Here is a 25,391-nt window from a genome sequence, read left to right as displayed (position 1 = left end):
GACAGCCTGCAAACCTCCTGCCTGTGCATTATTCTTTATTTGTCGCCACCTGTGCCAACTCTTGCCCTGGCAGGTGCCTGGCATGTGTCAAACATATGATTCATGGGTACATTTGATCAGCACTATGAAGAAAATGATGATGTATTTTCTTTTAAATTACAAATTAGACATTTATTTCCCACATCTAGTGACAGAGGTTTTGGCTTCTCTATATCCAAAGTGCACCATTTATAGCTCACTGTAGAATTTAAATATTGGCTCCTCTCTCATGCCTAACTCTGAAAGTGAAATTTATGTAATATTACAGCACATAAATGAAACCATTGTACCTCCCTGTTTTATTATTGTGGCAAGCTTTCCTGAACTGATTCCTTTGGTAATAAATGGGCCGAACGTGTTGTCTCCTGGAGATTTAAAGGCCATTTTATTTCCTGTTGCATTCTGTTTTGCACACTGTTATAATTGCTTTCAGATAATTTCTTTAAAATTATAGTTTTTCTCTGGCATTGATTGTTGCATGTTTACTTGGGTACTAGAGCTCACTTGCTTCTAAATGTATATATAGAATATATAGGCTTGTGTGAGAGATGTTTCTTCTGGAGATAATATTAGCAACAAAATAAGTGGGGACTGCAAGGAACTGTAAATGTACTATAGGAAATAAAAATATTTTTCTCTTAGAAGAAAGAAGTTTATGGAGTACTGTGAAAGGGGGGCAGTTTATTATTTTAGGAAAATATGAGATTAATTGGAATTTGTTGATAACAACAATTACCATCTAAATCACTTGTTAGTCAAATTTATTGCCATACAGAACATTTGAAAGTCTTGTCCAGTCTGTTTTAAGTAATACTTGAGAAGCGAGATTCCCAGGCATTGTCTTTGTCAAAGCATCCATGTCTTTGTGATCACTGGCTCTTTTATTAAGTAGCTAGCCCAGCTGCTGACTGCAGATCCTGCAGAATTGCTACTACTCTGCATGAGCATTTTCTTTCATAGTCTCACCTATAGTAATGCCAGCATACTGAGTAATGCAGGGGTGGGTTTTGTGAGTAGTTCAGCAGAAAGGATATGTTTTACTACCTATATAAATAGAATAAAATGCTACATTTTTCTTTACAACTACTACTGTTCTGCTGCCTCTGGCTGTTACTCTATGGATTTTTGTGCTATCAGAGATCAGTAAGATTAGAACCAGATAGTGCCACAATACACTGCAAGAGAAAATGCAGTGTGAAAGTACTTTCATATTTATTTAAATTTGGAAAAAAAAAATATTTAAGGATCCAAAAAGGGATTTTTTTTTTCTTCACTTTATTTTCGTTCTCAGAAGCATATTACAGTTGGTTGTTGAACCTAAATGCTTCATGATATTTTTTGCAAATAAATTCCAAAACTTGCTTCTTGGCCAAAGCTCCAAACTAAAGATATGGTAGGTGTTGTTACTGGCATCTCTTTGACTGTGTCATGACTTACTGTTAGAATATTACTAATACGTGGCTCTAGATCCCTTATGTATCGCCACTAAACTATCTATTTCCGTTTGTATATAGACCTGATCTTTTTATGTCATTTATCTAAGCTCTATAAAAATTCACTCTTAAATTTGTTTTCTTCCTGGTTACTTGTAGTTATGTCTAAATGAGGGTGTATTTAGAATTCTGTGTGAACAAGATGTGCAATTTTTACCTCTTATTTGTATACCTCTTACTTGTGAGTTGTTCTTTGAATCACAGGGAGAAAATAATAAAATGAAAGTATCTGAAAACAATGTTGGGGCACGTAATTCTGGCATCAAAAGATGTGCTGTCTGTTTTAATGCAGTTCTTTACAAATCAAATGATATTCTGTCTGAAATGTGTGAAGAGCTATTTGAAGGAAATGGAGGAAGATGATGGTGTAGTGAACTCTTGTTTGTTGTACAGAATTTCAGCTATCATTCTGGCCTAAAATAAAATAAAATATTAACAATGCGAAAGATCTCTTTTCCTGAGTTTGCAAGGAACCTGAAGCAATGAAGGAACAGTATGAACTATCATTGTTTCTATGGAGTTCAAGCTCAGATATAACTGATGACAATCAAATTATATTATTCATTTATTTCATTATTTAGCAATTGATATAAGAACAGAAAAGAATGTAGCATAGTATGGCCGTGTACATCATCTCCCTCTGAAGTGTTTTCTTGAAGAGATGGGCTTTCAGAATTTGCTCATTGCAAGATGTGCAAGGAATGAAATGAAGTCCTTTGAGCAAGGCTGGGTACACAGCTGAATTTCACTGAATCTGTTTGGCCCAAGGCAAGTGATAACAGTCAAGAGTGCATGTGAAGATAGCATTTGTGTGTGTTTATTTAAGCATCAGTGGATATTCAAATTGGGTACTTGCAAGGGCTTTAACTTAGTTGTTGTGACACCTGAGTAAAGGTCCAGTTCAGGCTTGCCTTGAATTTCTAAATAGGGAACAGAGAGCCTACCCCCACCAGGAACAACTTAGATTGTTTAAGCTCCTGCTTCTGTCCATCAAGGGGATGAGGAGCTGCCTTGGTAGCTGCCTTCACATACACAGGGGGAAATTGCCAGCCTGTGAGCCAGCTCACGGGAAATGGTAAAGCACTTGCACCTGGTGCATAGCCCAGCTGAGCTACGTAGTAGGATCCTCTGATCAGCCAGTCTCGTCAGTGAACCACCTCTGAGGGCAGACAGGTAAAGATGGAGGATGTGCACATAGCCAAGCTGTTAAGTGCTTGCTGGCCTAGTTGGAGAGCTCTGTTCAGGCTGGGTCACCTGAATCTTTTTGTTAGTTGTCTGTGCAGTATGCAGCAATGTGGTCACCTTCTTGGCCGGGGGGGCCATGCACGGGTCAGTGTAAAAATCTGAAGATTTGTGGGTGCAAGAGATCACAGGGGAAAGGGTTAGATGACCTTAGGGTACTACAGGACATTTTCACAGTGTCTCAGGACTAAAAGAAGCCACAGTACCTAACAGATTAGATTTGCTCTACTTTGGAAGTATGTAATATCCTGTCATTTTGAGAGACTTTCATTTTTCATGGCCGTAAGATGATGCGATTTACAGTGGAAAAAAAATCCAGATTGACAGCCCTAACAGATTTTCTTATATTTCCTGCAAGGACTCCTTGTATCTTTGTTTTTAAGGTCTATTTCCCTTCTTCTATATTCCTGCACTATGGGAATAACCTCAATGGAGCTCATAAAAACAGCAAAACAGGTCAATAAATATATGCTTTAGACAGTCTTGCACATGGGCACAAAATGATCTAAGACTTGATTTAACCTCAGGCCAGTCATGATAGTGAATTGTAGCTGGTACCTAAAATGAGTCAGAGTGGCATACAGCCCTTGTCATGTGAGTATGGTTGGGCATACAAAGATCATCATTCAAAGACACAGTGCATCTCTTGTCATTGTGACTGCTGGGGGATTGTGTTGTTTTTTTATTGAGGTATGTAACTAGTGAAATGGGATGAAAAGGGATGCTGCTGCTTCTCTTATTTCAGAATGAAATCTGAGAATTTTCCAATCAGCCATGGAGTAGGAGACAAAAACATTTGATGTTTGTCTGAATGTCATTCTTTACTTTTTGGAATAAGGTCTCAGACTTGGCCCTTAACATATTTCTCTGATTTCTCACAATCATCCTAGGAGGACTTGTTCACGACACTTTTGTTTACTACTTGATCTAATACTTCTGCCGGGTAGTACTATGAACACAAAGCACTCTTGACTCAGTAGCTCTCCAAAGTATTCCGTTTCTCCCTCCCAAAGCTCACAGCTTGTTCTGCAATTCTTGTCAGATGATGGTTCCCAGGTCTCAAGCCTCTCCCTTGTCAGTGTCAGCATACATTGATACTCAGTTCAGAGAAGTATCCCATACAGTATTCTCCTATTAAATGCATATAACTTGTCCCTGCTGCTCTGGATTTGCCAGCAGCATGTCAATAATTCAATGTTTTCTACTCCTTCTGATCTATGGGTAGATTTAGAAAGTCCTGTGTGTTGATCTGCTAGGAAGTAGAGGAGCAGAGACAAGAAGGAGCATGAGCAGGAAGCTGTGTTTCAGTAGAGCTTAATTTTACTTTAACACAAGATCCTGTATTCCCTGTACTGTGACTTGTTTGTTTGTTGCCTTTAAATCTTTACGTCAGCATTATACACTTGAGGGTACTGCTGAAGAAGTCCCTTCTGGTAGTCCATAACAAACTTCTTGCAATCAATAATGATGTTGGGTCTGGATCAAAGCCTGTATTGACTGACCACACAAGGCCAAACAATAAAGTAGGTGATATAAGAAGCAATCATAACCGGGCAAACCTATTTCAGTGAGATTTAGTTTGCAACTCCTAGCATCACTAAATGTGGCACATCAACAGTTTTCATTACTGGAGACTATGCTTTTCTCTCCTTATTTTTCTCACCAAAGAAGTTATCAAACTTTTCCAAAGTAATGAATGTGACACTCTGAGGTGTTTTATCGAAGGAAAAATATCAGTGTTTCTGTTGTAGATGTATTTAGGAAGAGCCAAAACTATAGGTTGTGGTGTTTTGTTTGTTTCTTGTTAGTGGTGGTGGTTGATTTGGGGTTTTATAGTTCTTAGTGTCTGTTTCTAGTCAGAATAAAAGAACTTCTCGAAGGTGCTGTTTTGTGATACAAACAGCTAGGTTATGCAGATAAGAGAATCTATCAACTGCTCTACATTTGCAGCTTAATTTTATTAGGACGTCAGCTGTCCATTTGTTTCACACTGGTATCCAACTATTATGATCTTCCTTCATGTCTGTTTCCTTTCCCATTACAGAAACAATCTAATAATGCTAGTTTAATGGTTACTTTTTAAAAATTGCTTTCCGTGCGTATTTCTTCATAATTAGTTGATAATAAGAAGCCCACTTGGAAAGGACACCGTTTATAAAACAGTATGCCAGAATGTTTATCTGGCCTTGGGCTGCAGGAACCAGAGGATGTATGAATATCCTGCAGTTGTTTTGGCCATGATTATATCGTGGATGGCAGGTTGCCAGTAGCAACTGCAGTAAAAGGTCCGGAGTGTCAGTGTCTTCCTCTGGGTGATAAAACAGAGAACATTTGCACTTTCCGAACTGCCTCACTGAGGATTTGTGGCAGATTTTGGAGGTCTTGAAGAGACAAGAGACGGAAGTGGATAAGCTGCTTGCAGGTTGTATGCCAACCTATCCTTCTGTTGGCTCCTCCAGGCTTGGCACCACTGACGCTTTTTTTGCCCTTCTTTCTAGAACATTTAAAAGAGAAGCTGGAGGAATACATGGTCCGTTTTGCCAAAGTGAGGATTGTACGTACCAAGAAACGAGAAGGGCTCATTCGGACCAGACTGCTAGGAGCCTCGCTGGCTAGAGGAGAAGTCTTGACATTTCTGGATTCCCATTGCGAAGTCAACGTGAATTGGCTGCCTCCCTTGCTTAGTAAGTGTACGAGTGTTCATCACCCACTAAAATTGCAGCATTCAGCATAGCTTAAGCAATCAAAACTGTGTCCCACAATAAGAAGGACATACAATGTATAGAAGTGTTTAGAGCTGCTCTGCAGTGTCTGAAGAGTCAGTATGATAGAGAACTCAGAGAAAACTGAGTAGCTCAATTTTATGTTGTTGTTGGGTTTTTTTGTTTGTTTTTGTGGCAGAACTAGTGAAAATTTGAAGTATCACTTTGGCCTATTACAGTTGCATTTTATTTTATTATTACTACTACTAAGCAAGCTACTAAATCTAGTATTATGCCGTGCCCTTACTATACACCTGAGAACTTCAGTTATGCAGGTATCGTACTGCTTCTTAGTCTTCCACATTCCATTAAAACAGCTTTTGCTGTAAATGTATCTAGGACCTCGGAGTTAAATTCAATAACAACTGCATTCGCAAGAGAAAGCTCAGAGAGAATGATTAGCTATTGACTGCTTTGCTGGAATCCAGCTGCAGCCAGCAAGCTCCATTAGTCAAAGGAATGGAAAGAATCAATTGTAGTCTAGGATTTCACTCAGGAAGCAGTAGTCTCCTTTTCTGTACACCTGACTACATGCAAAGCATATGTGCTTTGCAGTGCATTTTTTTTCCAAACAAAACCAAATAAAACTTCTGAATTTATTGTTAAAGAAATTTGTATTATTTAAATGGATATGTCACAAGTATAAGACAAGATAGTGTTTCATCAACTAATGGTTATTGTTTCTTGAATGTTGTTCCTAGGCTAGGTTTGGCCATACAATAAGCTAATAAAGCATTTAGAACCAAGAAGAGGGCACTGTTCTGGTAATGAACTATCACTTGAGACAAAAAAAAAAAAAAAAAAAAAAAAAACTAGTAACTAGTTTTCTTTCAGAACAATAACAGGAGAATCTACAAAATTCTGAATTTACATCCTTTCTATCTTCCATATCAATTTACAAATCCAGACTATCTCCTTGTTACCACAATGTCCTTAACCACACGATCAGCATTTTTAAAAGTAACCTCACTATCTTCATGTGAAGCCCAAGTGACATAAAGGAGCAGAAGGAAATACAAGTTTCAACAAGCTTTCCACAAGCAGCTCTGACAGCTGTTAAACACTGTGGAGTGTACATATACATATACTGTACATATACAGTTTTCCTCTGCTTTCTAATTTTGTCTGAAGGTGCATAATACATCACCCTAATGTAAAAAATTCAGGAAGACTCTCACTCTTGTCTGCTGGAATCTTTTGCTAAATTGTTGCAGATTAGATATAGCCCTTCTGTTTTGCTAGTTTAGACATGGGAAAATTGCAATTGCGAAATCAGTTCCTTCTCTTTCTTTCTTGTCTGAAGTGAAGATACAGGTAGCTGGATTTGACCCCATAAAAGCTTTAAACAGAATGGTCACAAAGAATTCATAATTGCAGTTAGGTTCAGTTGGGTATTGAACTGATGACCGCAACCCCCGGCTTCAAGCAAGAAAACTGGAAAGATGAGAGAAGCTTCATCAGGGACCAAGACCCAGTTCTCCTCAGCTCTTAATGCAATTTGATCTCTCTCGTTCCCTTTTAGTGGAAATACTCTTAGTTAACCAGCTAGAGGATCTGGAAAATAATCTTGAGGAACACAGGAGCCCAAGGTCAATAGGCTTTATTTTGAAAGAAAAAAAAAAGCATTACATGAGGAAGGACGAATAGAGAATGATCACACAGTAATATACTTAAGAATGCCTTGTGCCCTGTTTTCTGAAAGGGAAGAGAGAATTGCTCTGAACCATTAGGGGGCAAATATTTACTATCTGGAAATTGGATGACACGTGGCTATTAGTAATAGTAAAGTTCGTGGCTTTTTTTGTTTTGTTTTTTCTTTGTCTAGTTTTTCAAGTGTTTATCTTAAGATTTGTCTTATGTTTCAATCAGCACTGCATTTGAATGAATGTCATTCAAAGAAACCAAAACAGAGTCTATAATGGGTACTTAACTGTTTTGAAGCCGGCCCTATTTTAGCTATGATTTTTTTTTTTTGGTCAAGAATAGTGAAAAGTCCTCAAAAAGGACTTTTCAACCCAATACTGTAATGAAGACTGTCAGTCTTCACTGAGAGCAGCAGTGTTCTGCACTGCTGAGAGCAGTGGCAAACAGCTTTTCTCAAAATGAGATCTTGCAAGTTAGAGGATAGAAAAAAAGAAAGAAAAACAAAAACACGGAGCAATCACTTAAAGCCAGGCCTCAAAGTTATTTAGGCATCTAATTTACATTTTAAGAATTGGCTATCACTTTTTAGACCAAAGAAAACCTAGTTATTTCAGTACTTGTTAGGTATCTAAATACTTCTAAGGAGATCAGTCATAGGTGTTTTCTGTGAATATATATATATATTCCTTTCAGTTGCAGTCCTTTGTTGTTGTTTTTTTTGTTGTTGTTGTTTTCTTAAAAACAGGTTCAAAATGGCTTTTCTTTATTTTCTTTAAGCTTTATTTAGTTTATTTGGTTAGCTTAAACAGCATTCTAAACTGAGATAAGCCACTCCAAAACTGAGATCTGAGGGAGTTTTGCCTGATGTTCACAGAGCAGGCAGCTGCAATCATGTAAAAATGTTGACAAACACAGCTGTTTGTTATCACTCCTCAGTAATATAAAGCCAGCAGAGGGAAAGCTGTGATTTGAGCTCCAGCTGCAGTATTTGAGTCCAGTGTAGCGAAGAATCACAGTTATCATGGGTTCAAGGAAAGAAACTGAGGAGCAAACCACCTGAAAGATGCAGACACATCTTTCTTTCTGCTGATGTTACAGCAGAAGTAGGAGGAGAGGGGAGATGGAAACACGGATCAATAGTGCTATAGGCTACCAAAGCCAGGTTTGTCAAAACAGATTTTTTTTTTTTCCTGACCAAGAATTAAAATTACATCATGCTTAGCAAGTTACCAAGACATCTGCTAGCCATAGCTGTCCGTCTCCACGATGTTACACTTGATAACGTTACTTGCCAGTGGGGAAGACTTAATGCTCATGACAAGTCAGGTAACATGAGATAACTTGTTGAGCTACTCAGATGTCACCATCCATAATTCCATGCATAAATACAAAAATAAGATTATTTGCAAAGTAGTATTGTTTCTCAAATCGGGCCAATTTGAAACAAGCACTCAAAATTAAAGGAGTGCACCTTTCTCTTAAAGACAGAACCTAAATTTTTTTTAGATAGTGGCTTATCCAACATTGAAAACTTCTGCTTACTACCACATACATACACTCTGCTTGATAATAAAATTGCTGAATTCAAATATGTACATATAATTGCTTAAAATTTGAATAGCAAAAACTGAGCAGTGTACCCTCTTAATCCCAGGCCTTCTCTCAAATCTGAAAGATTTTTACACGTACGATGATGCTTATCTGTCTGCTTTTCCCTTTTTCTGCAACATATTTGCATTGAAATATGGTGTGGACATTTTCAGACAGATAGGAATTTGTGAGAGGATGAGGAAGCTGTAAAGCACTTCCTGTGCCTTTCAGTTTTGTACATTAGGAGCAGGTGGGATAAAGAGCAGCTTGTGGCAAAGGCAGCAGCATGTTCACATCTATAAAAGTATGATATAAGTACTCTTGTGGAAGGTAAGCTGCCTGTACAGCCCTTTTTTCTGTTTCCTGAATTTATACTGGGGCTACATTTAAGCCTGAGAAGTATGCAAAATTCAGTATTTTAGGCATACCAAAAGAAACATTGAGGCTGAATGTTTTATTACTCTGCCTTTTGGTGTACAACTACATAATTCAATAGCCTGGTTTCGTCAAAAGTCAGTATCTTCCCATGGCACATCATCATCTCTGAAACATTTTAAGGAATGAGAAGTGTAAGTTTTGCAGATACCCCAAGACCAGGCATGTAAGCATCGTCTTACTTGCAAAAATCATGCAGAGTTTTAGGAAGGAAGACTAGGCTTGAGTGTGAGCCCTGCTCAGACAGTTTTCTTCCTGGCTATCTCTGCTTGGGACTTGGAGGTTTCCAATCCTCCAGTCTATTTTAAGCTCTTGAAGATCAAGAGAAGGACGTCAGTATATTATGAGTCTACCTTTGACCTACTCCAGCCAAATCAACCCCATTTAGTTTCTCTCCTCTAATCAGTTTAGAAAGGGGCGATCAGAGGCAGATTATTATAAGCCCCGTAACTATTAGCAGGACCATCACAGGAAAGAGATTATGTAAAAATGACTTTATATAATGATTACAGATAGCACTACACAGTGTACCAGTGAATGTAATTATATTTGGCAATAGGAACAATAATGCAGCCATTATGTTTCAGAAGAGTTTCCTAGAATTTTGTGAGAGTCTGGACATTAAACTTATTTCACTACTAAAGGATTAGGGTGTAAAAACCCGCTGAACTTCCAGGCACAGCAATTTCTCACTAGCACTCAGTATTGTTCCCCTATTTGGACAGTCTTTTAACAATAGCTGAGAATAAATATGAAAGCTACAGAAGTTAGCTAAAATATATGTATTTTTTTCATTTCAATCCTTCAGAAGCAGGGAAACAAAATCTATATTATTAATAATACCACCGATATTTCCTGCCTTCTGATCCAAATGTTCATTCCACACTCAGCCCTCTGATTATTTTTTTTAGGATATTTTCAAGCACTAGTGAAATCTAACCCTTAAAAAAAAAGTTTTTCACATAGACACAGAAAAATTTATTACATTGTTTAGAGAATCTGGGCTGTCATTTGGAGAAAAAGCTTTACTGTAGTTGGAGTTTTGAGATCTTGTTTTTTTCACAGATAGTCTTTCTCCTGTCCTTTAATGCCAACACAGCTACAAACTTTCCCTGTACCTCCTCACTTCAGTACATTATTCTTCTGCCTAATTCATGCAGTTGGCATATCTTCTTTCCTGTCGTTTCTTTTCTGTGGAGCTCTAAGGGATTTAGCAATAAGATTCACCAAAGGCAGACTCAGGCCCACCCTACTTTTATATTAGAGATGAGAATTTGATTTAGTCTCACAGCTCTAATTTTTTTTTAAGCCAACTGAAACTGCTCTCTTTATAAAACAGGTGAGTAGGAATAATACCATGAGGCACTCTTTATATCTCCAAGAAAGGTACAGAAAAAGGACACCAGCCCTGTTTTGTTCCCAGCATTGGAGTTTGCCTTTAATTTGTAGCATTTGATCTCAGAGCTGATGCACACTAGTGCTACGGGAACAGAGGCTGAATGGTTGCGAGGTCTGAGATTCACATTTGGGAACACAAATCTCTCTCTCAGGAGCTTGCTGTACACGCTCCCCACAGCTGAAGGAGTATTTTTATATTTTGCTTGCTGGCTCGTTCCATAGCTGACAGATTGGGGACAGCTCAGAGTAGCAAAGTGACAGAGATATAGATGACTGGACTCCTGTGGGTCTCACAGGGATATGCCTCCCTTTAAAGAACTGTAAATGCTTCTAATCATTGCCTAACTGCATTAAGTCCAATTTAGATAAAGGTTTGATACAGATATGAAAAATGAAATGATTTGGGGACCATGGGGAGCAAAGCAAGCAATCTTCAAACATCAAAAAACCTGTGGGATTCACTTTGCAGTAATATGACAGATGGCTTGACTAGACATGCCATTTCCTATTTTCTACTTTCATTTTTCAGACCAGATTGCACTAAACCACAAAACCATCGTGTGTCCTATGATCGATGTCATTGACCACAATCACTTTGGCTACGAGGCACAGGCGGGGGATGCCATGCGAGGAGCTTTTGACTGGGAAATGTACTACAAAAGAATCCCGATTCCTCCAGAGCTCCAGAGAGCTGATCCCAGCGACCCCTTTGAGTAAGTAGCAATAAAGGGGAGAGTGGGAACATGAAGCAGAACAAGCAAAGAAGGCAGCTGTAGCAGAAGAAGCCAAGCCCAGGAATTTCCTTGTAGGCTGTACTAATTAAAGGTAGTAAAAGCAAGCAGCTATAAACTTCAAAACTGGGGAAAAGATCAGGGCAGCCAGTTGTCAAATTCGCAAGCCGTGGTTAGAAACGCTTCCTGAGCTCTTCTGGCCCAGTGGTTGTGTGAAAACTAAACAGACTCATACATGCAGTTAAGAGAAAGTGTTGGCATTGAGCAAAGAATGAATATGACTACAATTATTCTCATTATTCCACAGAACACATCCTGAACATATTTTAGTTGTTTTCTTTGCTGAAGATTGATGCAATACATGCATCAATCGCTGAGCCTACATTCTGGCAATAAATGCTTTGTTTGTGGCTGGTGATACTGCTATTGTATGTGTTCCTGTAATTTCAGCACAGGCCTGGACAGTGTCAAGCTGATTTGTAAATAATTTTTTACACGCCAGCCTCTGATCCCAATATCATATAGATCAGCTCATTCACAAGAATGATCTTCTACTCCTCATAAAATTAGATCCTTTTTTTTGATTTTCCTTTTTTTTAATTTTCATGTGAGGATCAGATGGGGTTAATCCTCATCAACAGAGAGAGGACAGGCAGCCAGACATGGTTCAACATGGTTGAGTCTCTAGGTCTCTCATGCAGCATGCATCTCAGCAGGACTGGCAGTGAGACTTGCTTTGATGCTCATGACTGTCTGAAATGCCATGCTGCAGATTTTGGCTGTTCAAAAACTCAGCATTTTCCCCTCCCCAAACAAAACCTGGAAACAATAGCAACAGAAAACCTGTGTCTCTGTCTTAGAGTCTGCATTGTTTGAAAGCAATGGATCTGATTCACTTAGAATATGACCCGTATCTTTAGGGAATGACCAGCCGTTGTACATCAGGAAAAAAATAGGTGATTACAGCATTATTTGGGCTTGTTTTCATTATTCTGCTTGCTCCTTTTTACTTATTCCCATCTAAGCACATCAGTCTTCATCTTGCTCTTTTAAGTGCTGATGAAGTGCTTTCCATCAGCTGCCAATGTGATGACTGTACAGCATGGATGCAGTGAATGCGTTCTCAGTGCTCTGAAGTTGCTAGTCTTCCTCGTCCTCTGAAAAGTTGTAATTTCTTGCCACTTACTGAAAGTCACCTAGCATATCCTATAATTTGGTTCAGCATTCAAACTTTGTGTATAACTAAAAGTTATACTGCTAGTGCAAGCTATCATCTGTTTCGCACATTTGCAGTTTGTTGTATTCATCTTTCAAAGACAAGAGAGGCCTGAAGAGGAGATACTCATAGGAAGTTTTATAGAAGAGACAAGGCCTCATGCGCTACAGAGCAGATGAGGCAATTTTCATGAACTGTTGTTGTGACCATCGTGGCAGCAGTTGGTACCCACCTTGCTCTGCCTGCGTATGTAAGATGCAGAGATAAATGGCTTCACAAGGAACAATATATAGGACAGTGTGACCTATAAATCCCTTGTAATTTGATTCTTCCTGATTCTTACATAAATCAAGGAGAGTCTTCCTTTGTTATCCCCGTGACAAGATCTGCATCAGAGGGACGCAGGTTGAAAAGCAGTACCATACAGGGAACCACTCTGTGCACTCAGCATGTGGGAACAGGATTGAAGGGTGTCTGAGCTAGGACAATCTGCTCAAAAGTACCCTCTGTCTAAAATGGCAATAGTAGAAGTGTGTTTAATGGTCGGTATTTTTGCTTAGTTGAGGAATTATTTTCTAATTGAAAGTCAGTACTACTTTTCTCTTAGGGCCTTCTTTGTTGACACCTCGGGCTTTTAATACCTTGCTTACAATAAATAAGGTAAATGTTACAGAACTCATGTTTAGATATCAGTAACTTAATTGACCAAGGCAGCTTCTATGGAATTAAAGAGGCAGAACAGTTTTCCTTTAGGTGCATATACACTATAGCTAGAAATGGCTTCAGTCAACACCATAATTATTATGTCACTATTTTGTAAGCAGTAGGGATATTTTTTTAAAGTTAAATATTTTGCTATTGGTATTCTAATAGCCCCGTTTCTTGCTAAGTGCATTAGATCTGAGCTGATCCTTAATGAACTGGAAAATTGCCAGAGTTTTTAGTAAAACACCAGCAAATAACGGCTATGTGAATCAAAAATTGTGCTGATGAGTTTTCCCCTCACTTAAAATGCTAGCCCAGTATTTGTGTAAAGCAGAAAAGGTTACATTAGCCTTAACCTACATAAAAACAGATCAAAATGAAGAAGACCTAAGAGTGGTTGTTGTATTATACGTGTGGTATATTTGCTTTCCATCTGCACATGATCAAAATCCTGCTGCAGTGGGCATCAGCAGGATTTGCTTTTGGCACAACAAACTGAAGGGTTGTCAGGTAGGCTTTTGTTGTGACAATAGTATGGAGCTTACCAAACTCCAGTGCCAGCTGAGCTAACATTTCTGGAATTAATTTTTCCCTTTTTTTTTTTCCCCATCCAGAGTCTAAATCAGTGAACTCTTCGTTGATTTCCCTTTTCACGTGCCATGGAAACAACAGAAGTGTTATATAGTATTCAACTGATTTGTCACATTTACAGTTCATCACAGTTGGCCATAGTGATTTTTCTCTTTTGATGCACATACGGCTCCACAATACATTCTGAAGGGGACTTCATACAGTTTCCCTTTGATGCATTTAGGGCTGAGTACCAGGCACAGAGCAAATTGGTTCTGCTGTATTGTGGGAAGTGGTCTTTGTAAGATAAATGTGAAATCATCACCATGTTACAATGATGGTTCAGTGTCTTGAACCCAGGTTCACTGATCATTCAGCAAAATGTGAGATGACTTGGGAAGTGTTCTTTTAGTCTGTAAATGGGGAGCACCAGAGATCTTTACATCCTTTGTTGCAAAGTTCTCTTGCACTGGCTTGTTTCTGTGCCGTGGTAGAGGTTTGGGGCATTGCTTGTATGCTCTGATGTTTCCCCTTCTGTGGTGCAAAACACTCTAGTCTCTGAAGAAGTTTGCCTAACCCAAGCAGTTGCTACTTAAACTAATAGGGTAACCTTGTTGCTATAATGGACTGTGATATACAGCATGTCAGTTTATATGATTTAATAGCCTGTCTGGGCTAAAAGCTTTGTGGAAGTTTAATACGGGTGTTTGATATGCTCAAGTCTGCTGGGGATGACTGCTCTTTATTTCCTGGCAGCAGTTACATAACATCAATTCATGTTATCTTGTGCCCTGTCTGAAATAAGGCATCAGTGTCCATTGGTGCCAGCAGCAGCATATTCCTAACCAGACAAGAAAGCATCAACAATTCATCTCAAAAAAAAAAAAAAAAAAGAAAAAGAAAAAAAAAGCATAATAGATACTATACATATTATTATAGCACAGATTGATTAGGATAGGAGAGGGCTGCACAGCTCTTTAGAGCAGTTTTATGGAGGTGTAGGATAATGATACAGGAGAGAGGGAAAGGTGCAGGTGAAACCTAATATTGCTCTGGAACTGCAAGTCAGGATGGAGATGAGTGTTGTGCCACCCACTGGTACTCAGCACCCACGTGAGAAGTTAGTTGGTTTTTGGTATATGAGTACTCCTTGACTACTCTTTGACAATTTCTTTCTGCAATGGTTTCTTTGCCTTCTGATGTAGATCTGTCATCTCCAGACCTCCCTGAAGGGAGACGAAGCTGGAGAATCATGTAATTCTAGCAAAGGACCAGAACAATAGTTTGGCAAATACTTTGCTAGCCAACGAATTAGAAGCAGCTTTGTAACCTTTGATGAGATATTTTAGTTCTTTGTACTCAGTTTCCCATTTGTAAAATAGGAATAGAAACGCTTCACCATCCCACAGCTACTTGTAAAATACAAGGATACGATGCTACTTTTACAAGGGTACAAGTGTGGCAAGTTATAGGACTGAGGTTTCACAGTAGTAAGGGCCATTCATTTATTATGGATGTACTTTTAGTGAAATTTTGGATGTGCTCAAGGAATGTAGTTAGGCATTCAGTACATTGTTCTCTTCCCTTGTATAATAGATGCTCAGCCTTGGATATAACATATGACCTTAATGTGGTCAGTTGTGTGTTAGATTGCTTGGCACTTTCTGTTGATTTACATATCTAAAACCATATTATTACTATGTAAGCTGTTGTCAGATTGCTCTTTTATTTGAATTTGATATAATCTGTTTTAGAAATACTCTTTTTTTCTGCAGTTCCTTATTCTCAGTATTTATATGTACTTTAACAACATGTTGGTGCGAAGAAAGCCTTTGCTAAGACCATATTTCAAATCTGACAAGTACTTTTACAATTTTATGATCATTTTCTGAAGTTTAGAAAGTGCTATGGACAATGATTTCTGTTCTATAGCTCCCAGTGCTTTATAGTCTGTGTCTTTTATGGCTGATTTCTGCCTATAAACATATTCATAAAACCTCTCACAACCAGAAACAATCGTCTATTTTTTTAGAGCTTGAGTGTAATCTATGGTTTTGAACTGTGCTACAGGAATGTTTGATGCAAAGGCATTATTCTACAGAAAAGCAGTTGCCAACCAGTGTGAGTCTGTGCAATTTAAGGTCTTGATTTATTGTTTTGACAGACTGTGGTTTTTTAGAGGACTGGTAGCAGAGATAACAATAGATTTTACAAACTCCTCTCCACCTATGGCCCCATGAAATTTTCAGATTTTTTTCAGTGAAAAGTGCTAACAATGATGCATACTATTTATGTATGAAGATCTGAATATTCCATTAATTTCTCCTGCCTTTGGTGGGATTTCAGTGTAGAGCTTCTGTACAAGCAGTACATTTTCTCCGAAGGCCAGTTCAGGAGAACTCTACAGAAAAGTGCAATGTTTCAGAATAAAAAATAAATAAAATAAAAATCAAGAATCACATCTTCTGCTGGTATCATTTTTCTAACCTCACGAGAATCACATGGCAATTAGTTGGGTCTTACATGCTGGTTTAATTGGATAGACTCAGTTTGGATGCACAACTTTCCACTTGAATGTTGTTCGGGGCTCATGCACCCCAAGACAAAAAGGGACCAAATCTTGTTCATAGACTTGACGCTGCAATGCTAAAGTAGCTATGTTTTTTCTGCTTCTGTGGTAACTCTTATTTGCATATTTCTTTTACACTTGGACTTTGTGTTTAGCATAAAAACATAAACATCTTGAATGTAATGTTTCTAGAGCTGTTAGCCTGCTACTTCCCACAAGTATTAACTTCAGAGGTTGATAGTCTATATGCCCAGATGCTAGGGCAGATTCATAGAGTGGGTCACCAAAACTACCAGTAATTAGAAAACTAAGTAGTTTCTGGATATGAATTTAATATTTCTTTACATAAAAAAGACTGGGGTGATGGCCAAGAAGAAGACTGAGATATGTTGCTTAATGCATTCAGGCGACCTACTTAAAGCTATCAATATGCTATTGATACAGATGACTTGGCTTTCAAAATTATAAAATCCCATCTGAACAATTTTCAGTGACGAAAAAGAAGTCACCCTTTTGAAGTAATTATTTCTATTTTTAAGTGTGTATTTTCAAGTATTTTTTTCTAGAACTTTCATCTAGAATTTGGTGACACCTATTGGTACTACTACACAAAAACAAATGTCCTTCTCTTATATTTTGTAGTATTTACCTGTTTACCTAGTGTTTATCTGTTCCTAATGTTGGGAGCGACCTCTGCATCTGCTGCCATTTCTGCTTGTTTGAGCTCATTGGTGGTTGTTTTTTTAGAGAATGACCTATTGCTATCTTAAGTCTCAGCTTAGTCCATATCTGTGCTACGGCTGCTCCCAACACAAGATTAAAACCAATGACTGATTTTGTTAGACCCCTCACAGTGCCAAACCAAATAAGTACATTAAAGCAAGTTCTATATGTGTTCATCGACTCAAGTTACTATTATGGGCCAGGATGTGCATTGTGAGGGTCATTCCGCCCAGAATGTACAAGATCTGCTAGAAGCTCCACAGTAGCACAGTGTTTCTCTTCCTTTCTTCTGCAATGCTGATGGTTCTTGGAATTAAATATGGTACAGAAACATCTTCACCTGCTGATATATACCTTCTGATTTTTTGTCTATATAGCCTAATTCTGACTGTCCAACTATCTTGACATAGGATCACCTTAGCCCTGGGGATGAAGAGATATTTCTGATGTCCACTTTGAAGAAATTGAGCTGCTAATGCAGTACATGCGGGAAGCATGAAATGAAGAGGCTAGGAAGAAATGTCAGGAAGTCTCCTACTTTGTCCTCTTAACCTCTCCCCTCTATTTGTAATGTTACAAATAGACTAGCCTCCTTTTAAAAACCCCAGTGATGCAGAGTCTGTAAACAGCCCAGACAATTTATTATATAGCCAGTGTTACAGTACTATTCTTATTTATAATAGCTAACCAGAAATTTCCTTGTCATGGCTTTAACTCGCCTCTATTTTGTCCTGAACACTGTACACTGGGAGAACACCTTTTTGAACACTAGTGTCAGATTGTTCACTGTTCATTTTCAAATAAATTACCTTGTTTTTTTCAGTCTCTCTTAATAAGTCATGTTTTCTACATCTCTGATGATTATCTTTGCTCTCCTCTGGACTCTTTCCATTTAGCCTGTAATACTGAAAGCAGATACTGCACCAGCCGAAGCCTTATCATTTCCTAGTAGAGCAGGTGGGTGGCTTTACCTGTCTCAGAGACTGTGTTCCTATTTACATTTCCTCGACAATGTTGATTCATAACAGGCTTGTGTTCTGGTGTAATCTCCACATCATTTTCTGCAGAACTGGTATCAATCCAAGTGTTCATCATCCTCCTCTTGTAATTCAGATTTTACCTTTTTGAAGGCAAGGCATTTGTCTTCATATCTGTTTAAAGTTCCATGGCCAAAAAGGTGATGTGTCTTCATAATCCCTAGTTCAATGTGATGCTTTATACTTAAACGTTTTTACTTTTATCTTTTTTTTTTTTTTGGCCTTTGTTTCTTTACTTCTCCAGCTTGTCAAGAGTTTGAATTCTGTTTAACCTTCCAGCTACTTTAAATCTAGTGCATTGTTATTTGTGCTCTATTTGAGGTTCTTGCAAATGGCAAACTCTACTCTAGATCCAGATTGTAAAAATGGCAGGATTCAAGATGTGTGATGTCTCCAGCTTTCAGCAATAAATCCAGTGGTTCTTCCATTTTCCCAGTCAAAAGCAGAACAGGTGCAGGTACCACCTCTGTGTCTCTGGAAAATTTATTTTATTCAGAAGCCATGCTTCCAGCCGTGCAAACCTGTATAAATCATCTAATGATCCCAGTAAAAATTGGTAAGCCTTATGAATGTCTTAAAACTCTGAGAGGCTCTGAGCACCACGTGTTTCATGCATTGTGAGTCCTACACACAGGATTTCCTCCACAAGCTCTACATGGCATCAGATTTACAGCACAATGTCAGCTGGTCCCTTTTCAGATCAGGATCTTGAAGCTCATGGGCACATGTTCCAAACTGGTGCAGATAGGCAAAAAACTGCATTCAAAAAGCTGCATTTAAAACCCTACGGATGAGGACCGCTGAATGTGAGTTTTTAATGAAATACTAAACTGAATCAGGTGCAGGACAATGTTTGCAGGTACTGCCTAAGGACAAATTCCTTTCTGATGTTGGGTTATAGGTGGTTGCTTTTTAGTTATGGCTATGAGCAGTTTTTTGCACCTCTCTGACAGACATTATGTCTAGTCCATGTTTCTGTAGTTTTTAACTCGCAGTTATCTGTGAATCTGATCACTTATTTGACATTGATCTGAAAAAAAGAGAGTTAATGCAAATTTTGTTTAAATATCAGGAGAGTTCAATATGGGTATTGACATGATGTGGGGTCTTAGAACTAAGACAAGCACGATCACATTCTGAATTATCCCCAGACATTCTAGCAGCTGTTTTCTTTTCATCTAAGTAGCTGCAAGACGAGTTTTGTCAAGAGGTGAAGGCAAATGCCTCCAGCAGTCATTGAGGTGAAAATTATTATAACACCCCAAATTTTGCTGTGCTAGTTTATTTATAAAATGCTGTGCATATCTTTTGAGAGACCAGGAATAAATGAGGCTCACAAGAATTGGCATTTGTTGTTCCATAAACTGCCAAGTCAGTGTCCTTCACTGGGGAACAAGGTTCATATCTCAGCTTTGCACATTTCTAAAAATACCTGTTTCTATTGTGGGGATCCCTTTAAGTCAGTAATTCAATAATTTTGAAAATCAACACTTCTGATATTTTCTATTGTCAGATTGGTGTGGGGGTGTTATTTTCAGTGCTGGAGAGGTGCTGTAGGTGCTTAAATTGCTCGAGTCAATTTGCCCACGACAGAGAATGAGGTGCCTGCAAGGAAAGAGGGTATGCCGCTCCCCACTCTCTTCTGGTTCTCAAGCAGAAAGATTAGCTGATTCTGCAGAACCTACCTGTTTTCTTTTGTGCTAGGCCAAGTCACCACTCTGTTTTCCCATGAGTACAAATGACCTGTGGACATGCAGTGAATTAGGAGTGGAAGAGATGGTGATAAGCCAGGAGCACAGCAGGGGAACATCAGCAACGTTTTTGCCTTTCGGAGCATTGTGAACATGCAAAGGACCTCTAAGAGTACCGGAGGAAAGGTAAACAGCAGGGGAAGGAAGTAGTTTGGAGCAGTATTTCAATCCATTGTCTGGGGACCTCAGGGTAGTGGTTTCTAAGAGACTCACAGAAGGCAGGAAAGGAAAAGCAAAGTTACTGAGTTCTCACCCCACAGGAAATGTTTTAGGTGCCCAGATTGCTTCTTTGCAATATGTTTTAGTGCTTAGCCCATTTTGCGGTGATTCTTTTTGACAGAATGACAGTTTTAAATAGCAAAACTGTTCAAAGCACAATCTTTGTTTGTTCCTGACTTGTTCAAAGGGCATTCAGGAAAGAAGAATAGTCCTTTGTTATAGGTTGCCTGTCTGCGCAGTTGTAGTTACAATATATATAATTAGTTTCAGAGTTATAATTAAGTCGATATAGCTAAATCATATGGGCTCTATTATTTCAGTGTTGCTCTTATTTGGCCTTAAATCTAGCAGCATAAACAAAACAATGACTTTAAAGTTCCAACTATTTTCCCTAAATTTTATATTTTGAATTTTATATTGTAATTGTTTGCATTTCCATTTCTGCTAAGCAGAGATATTATTATTATTCTGTATCAGAGAGATGATAGGAGACATTATTGCATTTTTTGTAAATCGTAAAATACTATCGCTATTGCAGTCAATTTCCAGTATTAGTTTCTATAATGATAATTTAATAGATTCATATTTTTTGATGCCAAAACAGAATATTGTGACTATCTTGATGGAAGTGATAGTGCTTTAAGAACATTCATTTATCTGCTGGAAGGTAATCAAATGCTTGTAATTTCTGTAGGCATAAAAGGACTCAAAGCTTGTCAAAATAGGGGTATTTGGATGACTGGCACTACATGTTTCTTTATACTGGTATGTTTTTAATGTTGTGCAACAGAATACTGATCAAGCTTCTTTTTTTTTTTTTTTTTTTTTTCTTTTTTGAGATACTCAACAGCACATGGTCTACTTTTAGGAAATGTCTTATGATTACATGTTTAATTTTCCGCCTTTTCCGTTTTTTTTAAACGCTGTGGGCACAGCTGACCACAGACTGTAAGAATGTCTTTGGCAAGGCTGATAGATGGGCCTTAACTGCATACAGATTTCATCTGTCTCATCTAATACTTATTAAGAAATCTAACCTTGGTTAAATTGTATTATACAAAACTTCAGTTGGATCACGGACTGCCAATAGCTGTTTTCTGCAGTAATTACTGGACTACATCTCCACCTACTGGCTGATGGGGCAAATTCCCATTTGAAAGTCAGTTTTATTGCAATCCAAGCTGGTTTTTTAATACTGTAAGGAAAGTTTTACAGGTAAACATTTACAGACACAATTTTAAGGGAAAGTTTGTTCAAAGCTATTTCGCTGGTATGTAATTAAGACACTGACTTCAAACTCGTTGACCTATGCATATTAGCCTTGGTCTTAATAAAGAAAATAAGACGATTTTAAGTGAGGAAAAATTAAAAAATGTGTTTAAACCAACTACAGATCCTTTTTGTGGGAACATGTGAGTACATCCAAGAGCCAAGAACACAGTAGACCTCTAGGAAGTTATTGCTATATAACCCAATAAAGCTGAAGAGAATAACAAGAATGATTGTAATTAGGCTCTAAGAGAAATGAATTAAAGAAATAGAAAAATCTGGTCTAACAAGGTTCTCAGGCAAGGTTCACAGGGTGATTATCAGTGTTGACATGCAACAACAACAAAATCGCAGTTCAAGCATTAGCAAAGAGAAAAGGCTGAAATTTAATACCAAAAAGTACAAAGTCAAAGTGGACAGATAATGAGAATTTCTTTTGGAGTAGATTTCATCCATTGGTAACAGTAAAACAGTAGAAATACTATTTGTAAAAGCAGTTCGTAACAGCAACTCTCCGGTGTGATAACAGCTGCGGAAGGGCAAATGCAGTCCTGGAGCTTGTTTTGCCATAGCCCTTGGCCCTTCAAGGTTACAGAGTATTTCAGAATCTCAGCAAGCCCCTGCTCCTGTTCCTCACAAGTTAGGGAATAATCTCCTCTTAGCCCAGAATGGAATCTGACATGCTTCTGCTGTTTTTTAGACACAGCAACCTTTTCCTTCTTTCCCTGGGGAGAACATACAATAAACAGACACAAAATTACAGCATAGGGTGTTCATTTATACCTTAATTTATACCAAGGCTTTGTTTTCTGTTCTGTTTTCAGACATCAAGTTTCTGGCTTCAAGAAGCTTCCTACTAAGGATACATTGGTAAAATCTAAGTAATAGTGAGGAATATTAAGAACCCAAGCTCCCTAGTACTCATTTCTAGGTGAAATTAGAGATGTGCTGCTTGGGCAGAGTCATATTAACTCTCCTATGCACACACTTTTCATTTTTACAGAGACTCAGTCTGGGTCAGATGCCCTATCAGGTGCATCTACGAAGTCATATGAGCCATTTAGAATTAAGTATCTATTTCTACAGAAGCTCATGTTAAACAGTGCTAGAATTGAGATGCTAAAGAAGTAGGTTTCCTCTAAATTCTTTTGCTCTGATCAACTTCTTTACAATAGTTACAGAAATGAAGCAAAGTAGAAGCATGTCCTGAATGGAAAAACAGCTATTACCCATCTGGAAAACAAATTTTCCAGAAATATGGAAGACGACTGAAAGAAGCTTAAAAGACACTTTGCTCTGTATCTGTAAATAATAGGCACTAGTAGAAATATTATTTAAAGAGTAAGACAATGGCTATACTTCTCAAGATGGTGGGTTTTGAATGGTTTCATTAATTTGAAACAATTTAACTAGTAAATTTCTGCATATTATGACATTCTAGACGTAATAGAGAATCCAAAATACTCCCAGAGCAGAACTGAATCAGAAAGACGTGGAGTTCAATCCATTAAGCAAGACTGGTGGACTTCCTGTAACTTGACAGCAATAGAGTTGATACCTCACAAATCTCTGAAAAGGCTGGTCTTTCTGGAAATGAATTGTACGTACCTAAGCAGCCAGGTGTTTAAACATATGTGATCTATCAGATTTACTCCTGCTCTGTCTCTAAAGACAAATTAGCTTTCATTTTGATGGGTTTCTTCCTTTTCTCATACAATTCCAGATTCATAATTCCTCTGATTATTCTGGCACAGCTCTGTGATAAGTTCCATTTTTCCTTTTTTCTGAAAATAGCTGGCCAGATTTGTATGCAGTCTCATACCGCATGTGATCTTCAGCAGTGCTAGTGATCTGTACCTGCTGAAAAGATCTCCATTGATAGATCTTAAACTTGTATTTTGCCTTTCCAAGCTTATCTGATACTTCTTGCATCCATTCTTGAACAATCTGACCTTGCGTATCTCAGGTATTTGGAACAACTATTACTGCAAAATTTCAAATGATTTAGTCTTGGTTCTGACGAAGCAATGGGCAGAGGATGTGCAGGAGAGCACTGAGATGAGATGTATTTGAAAGGTTTCCGTAGAACTTGGATGTTTCTTTTCCAATACTTGAGTCCATTTTCACTCAGTAAGTGTTGATGGTTTTTTACTTTCTCTAATGAAGCTTGAAATTAACATAGCCTTTTGTTTACTATCTTATTTGCAGCAACATCATTGATAGTAATATCATGGCACTGGGAATAGTTCTCGCAAAGCTGGAGGACAGAAGTGAAAATTATTTGGAAATTATTTTGGATAGGTCCTGTATACATATAATTAATATTTAATATTTCTATATTTAGAATGCTGTTTGTTTAGGGGAAGACAATCCACGTGAATCAGAGATACAAATTATTTTGACTCTGAACTCTTTGGTAGCATCACTTTAACTTAACACAGATGCAGTTTTATTAAAAAGCTCAAGTAAACATAAAATATTTTTCTTATTGTGATTTGCATAGTGTAGAAAAATACTTTTAAAAAGGAAGAATTATAGCAGTTCATTTATCTGATTTTTTTTTTTTAAATCATTCACGATTTTAAAAACATATTGTACTGGTAAGCAAGATTTTAGTAAGTAGATTTTACCAGCCGGAAGTATGGTAGGAGATGAGCAGCATTTTGGTATTGAAAACACACCCTGAGATTTCTGGTGTCCTTGTATATTTGGTATCTGCTTAAATAAACCCAGTGTTAACCATAAGGTCAGAGTCTGTTAATATTTGCTTTGGAGAATTCTGTCTTTCTGAGCCTTTTTTTTTTTTCCTTTGTCTATTTTTTGGTCACTGTAAGAGTGAAGTTAACAGTATACACTTCCTTACAGAGATATGTTAGTAATGGAAAAAATATGTGTCTGTAATCCATTTTTCAAAGTTAGGTATTTCAGTCTGAAAAATGTACTGTTTTGGAAATTCTCTTGTTGGGACTCAGTAAAGAAGCAAAAAAATCTGTAGACGAGAACAGCTAGATCAGTAGTAACTCATCCCAGTGTCAGAGCAGGACTGGTAGCTGAAGTGCTGTCAGATTTGTTAGCTAAAATAAACCACTGGGGATTTTCATGACAGCTTTCCTTTCTGCACATTTGATATTCCATATTTCTGAATTATTCAGCATTGCTGCTGCTAAGTCAGATAGTGTCTCTGGAGCGTAATTATCTTAGCGATGGTTAAAAACAGGAAAAAAGAAATGTCCCAATTATATATTCATTGTTTTTTGAATACTTGGAACAGTAGTTTCAAATACCAACTGTAGTTCACAGGAACCTGAAAGCAGGGCTGGGAAACCCTGGAGAAGATATTGTCATCTCATTGAAGTTAATACCAAGCAGGGCAAAAATTAAACATTCAAGATACGCAAAACCAAATAGACCTAAACTAATTATGAAATGTGATCTGTTCTAGGACAGTCACTTCTCCATGTGCCAAGTGTTTTAGTTGTTGGTTTTCCATGCCTCACCTTTTATTTTATGGAAATTAAAATTAAATCAGTTCTTACCAACCTAATACTGAGAATATTTAGCTGGTTTTTGATCTACTGCTTTTTTAGCTGGAGCCATGTTCTGCTAAAATGGACTGAAGTTTCAGGATGGGGAACTTGGGAAGCATTTGATTAGGTATCTAGGTGTCTTAATATTTGTCTCATGGCAAATTAGAGTATTCCCAGACAGTTTCCTTTCAATTTGACTAGGCTGGCTTAGCTAAAAAATCATTGTTCTTCTTAGCAATCATAACGTATCTCTAATCTATAGTAAAAAATGTACTCTCAGGTATCCAGAATACACAACCTCTGTCTTGGCCATGAGTAAGCTGTATGGGAGAAATAGGCTTTGCTGCTGGTCCCCTGTACAGTGGCAAATGAGCCCAGTTTTTTCTTTTTTTTCTTAAGTCTGATACTGATAACTGACTGTCTGGTACTGATAACTTTCATCTGACACTGATAACTGTGTCAGATGAAATG

The 25,391-nt window shown here is 37.9% G+C and overlaps 1 protein-coding gene across 1 annotated transcript in view; it reads left to right on the top strand.

The window, feature by feature from the left end:
• GALNTL6 (polypeptide N-acetylgalactosaminyltransferase like 6) overlaps positions 1 to 25,391 on the top strand; it is a 457,489-nt gene that overhangs the window by 367,986 nt on the left and 64,112 nt on the right. Inside the window, 2 exon segments of the mRNA XM_040555653.1 lie at positions 5,273 to 5,458; positions 11,133 to 11,316. Coding sequence (XP_040411587.1) covers positions 5,273 to 5,458; positions 11,133 to 11,316 — 370 coding nt within the window.

This window comes from Cygnus olor, chromosome 4 (genome assembly GCF_009769625.2).
Source record: "Cygnus olor isolate bCygOlo1 chromosome 4, bCygOlo1.pri.v2, whole genome shotgun sequence".
Lineage (NCBI taxonomy): Eukaryota > Metazoa > Chordata > Aves > Anseriformes > Anatidae > Cygnus > Cygnus olor.
The sequence above is the reverse complement of the archived record's forward strand: the minus strand, read 5'-3'. Positions and strand labels throughout refer to the sequence as shown.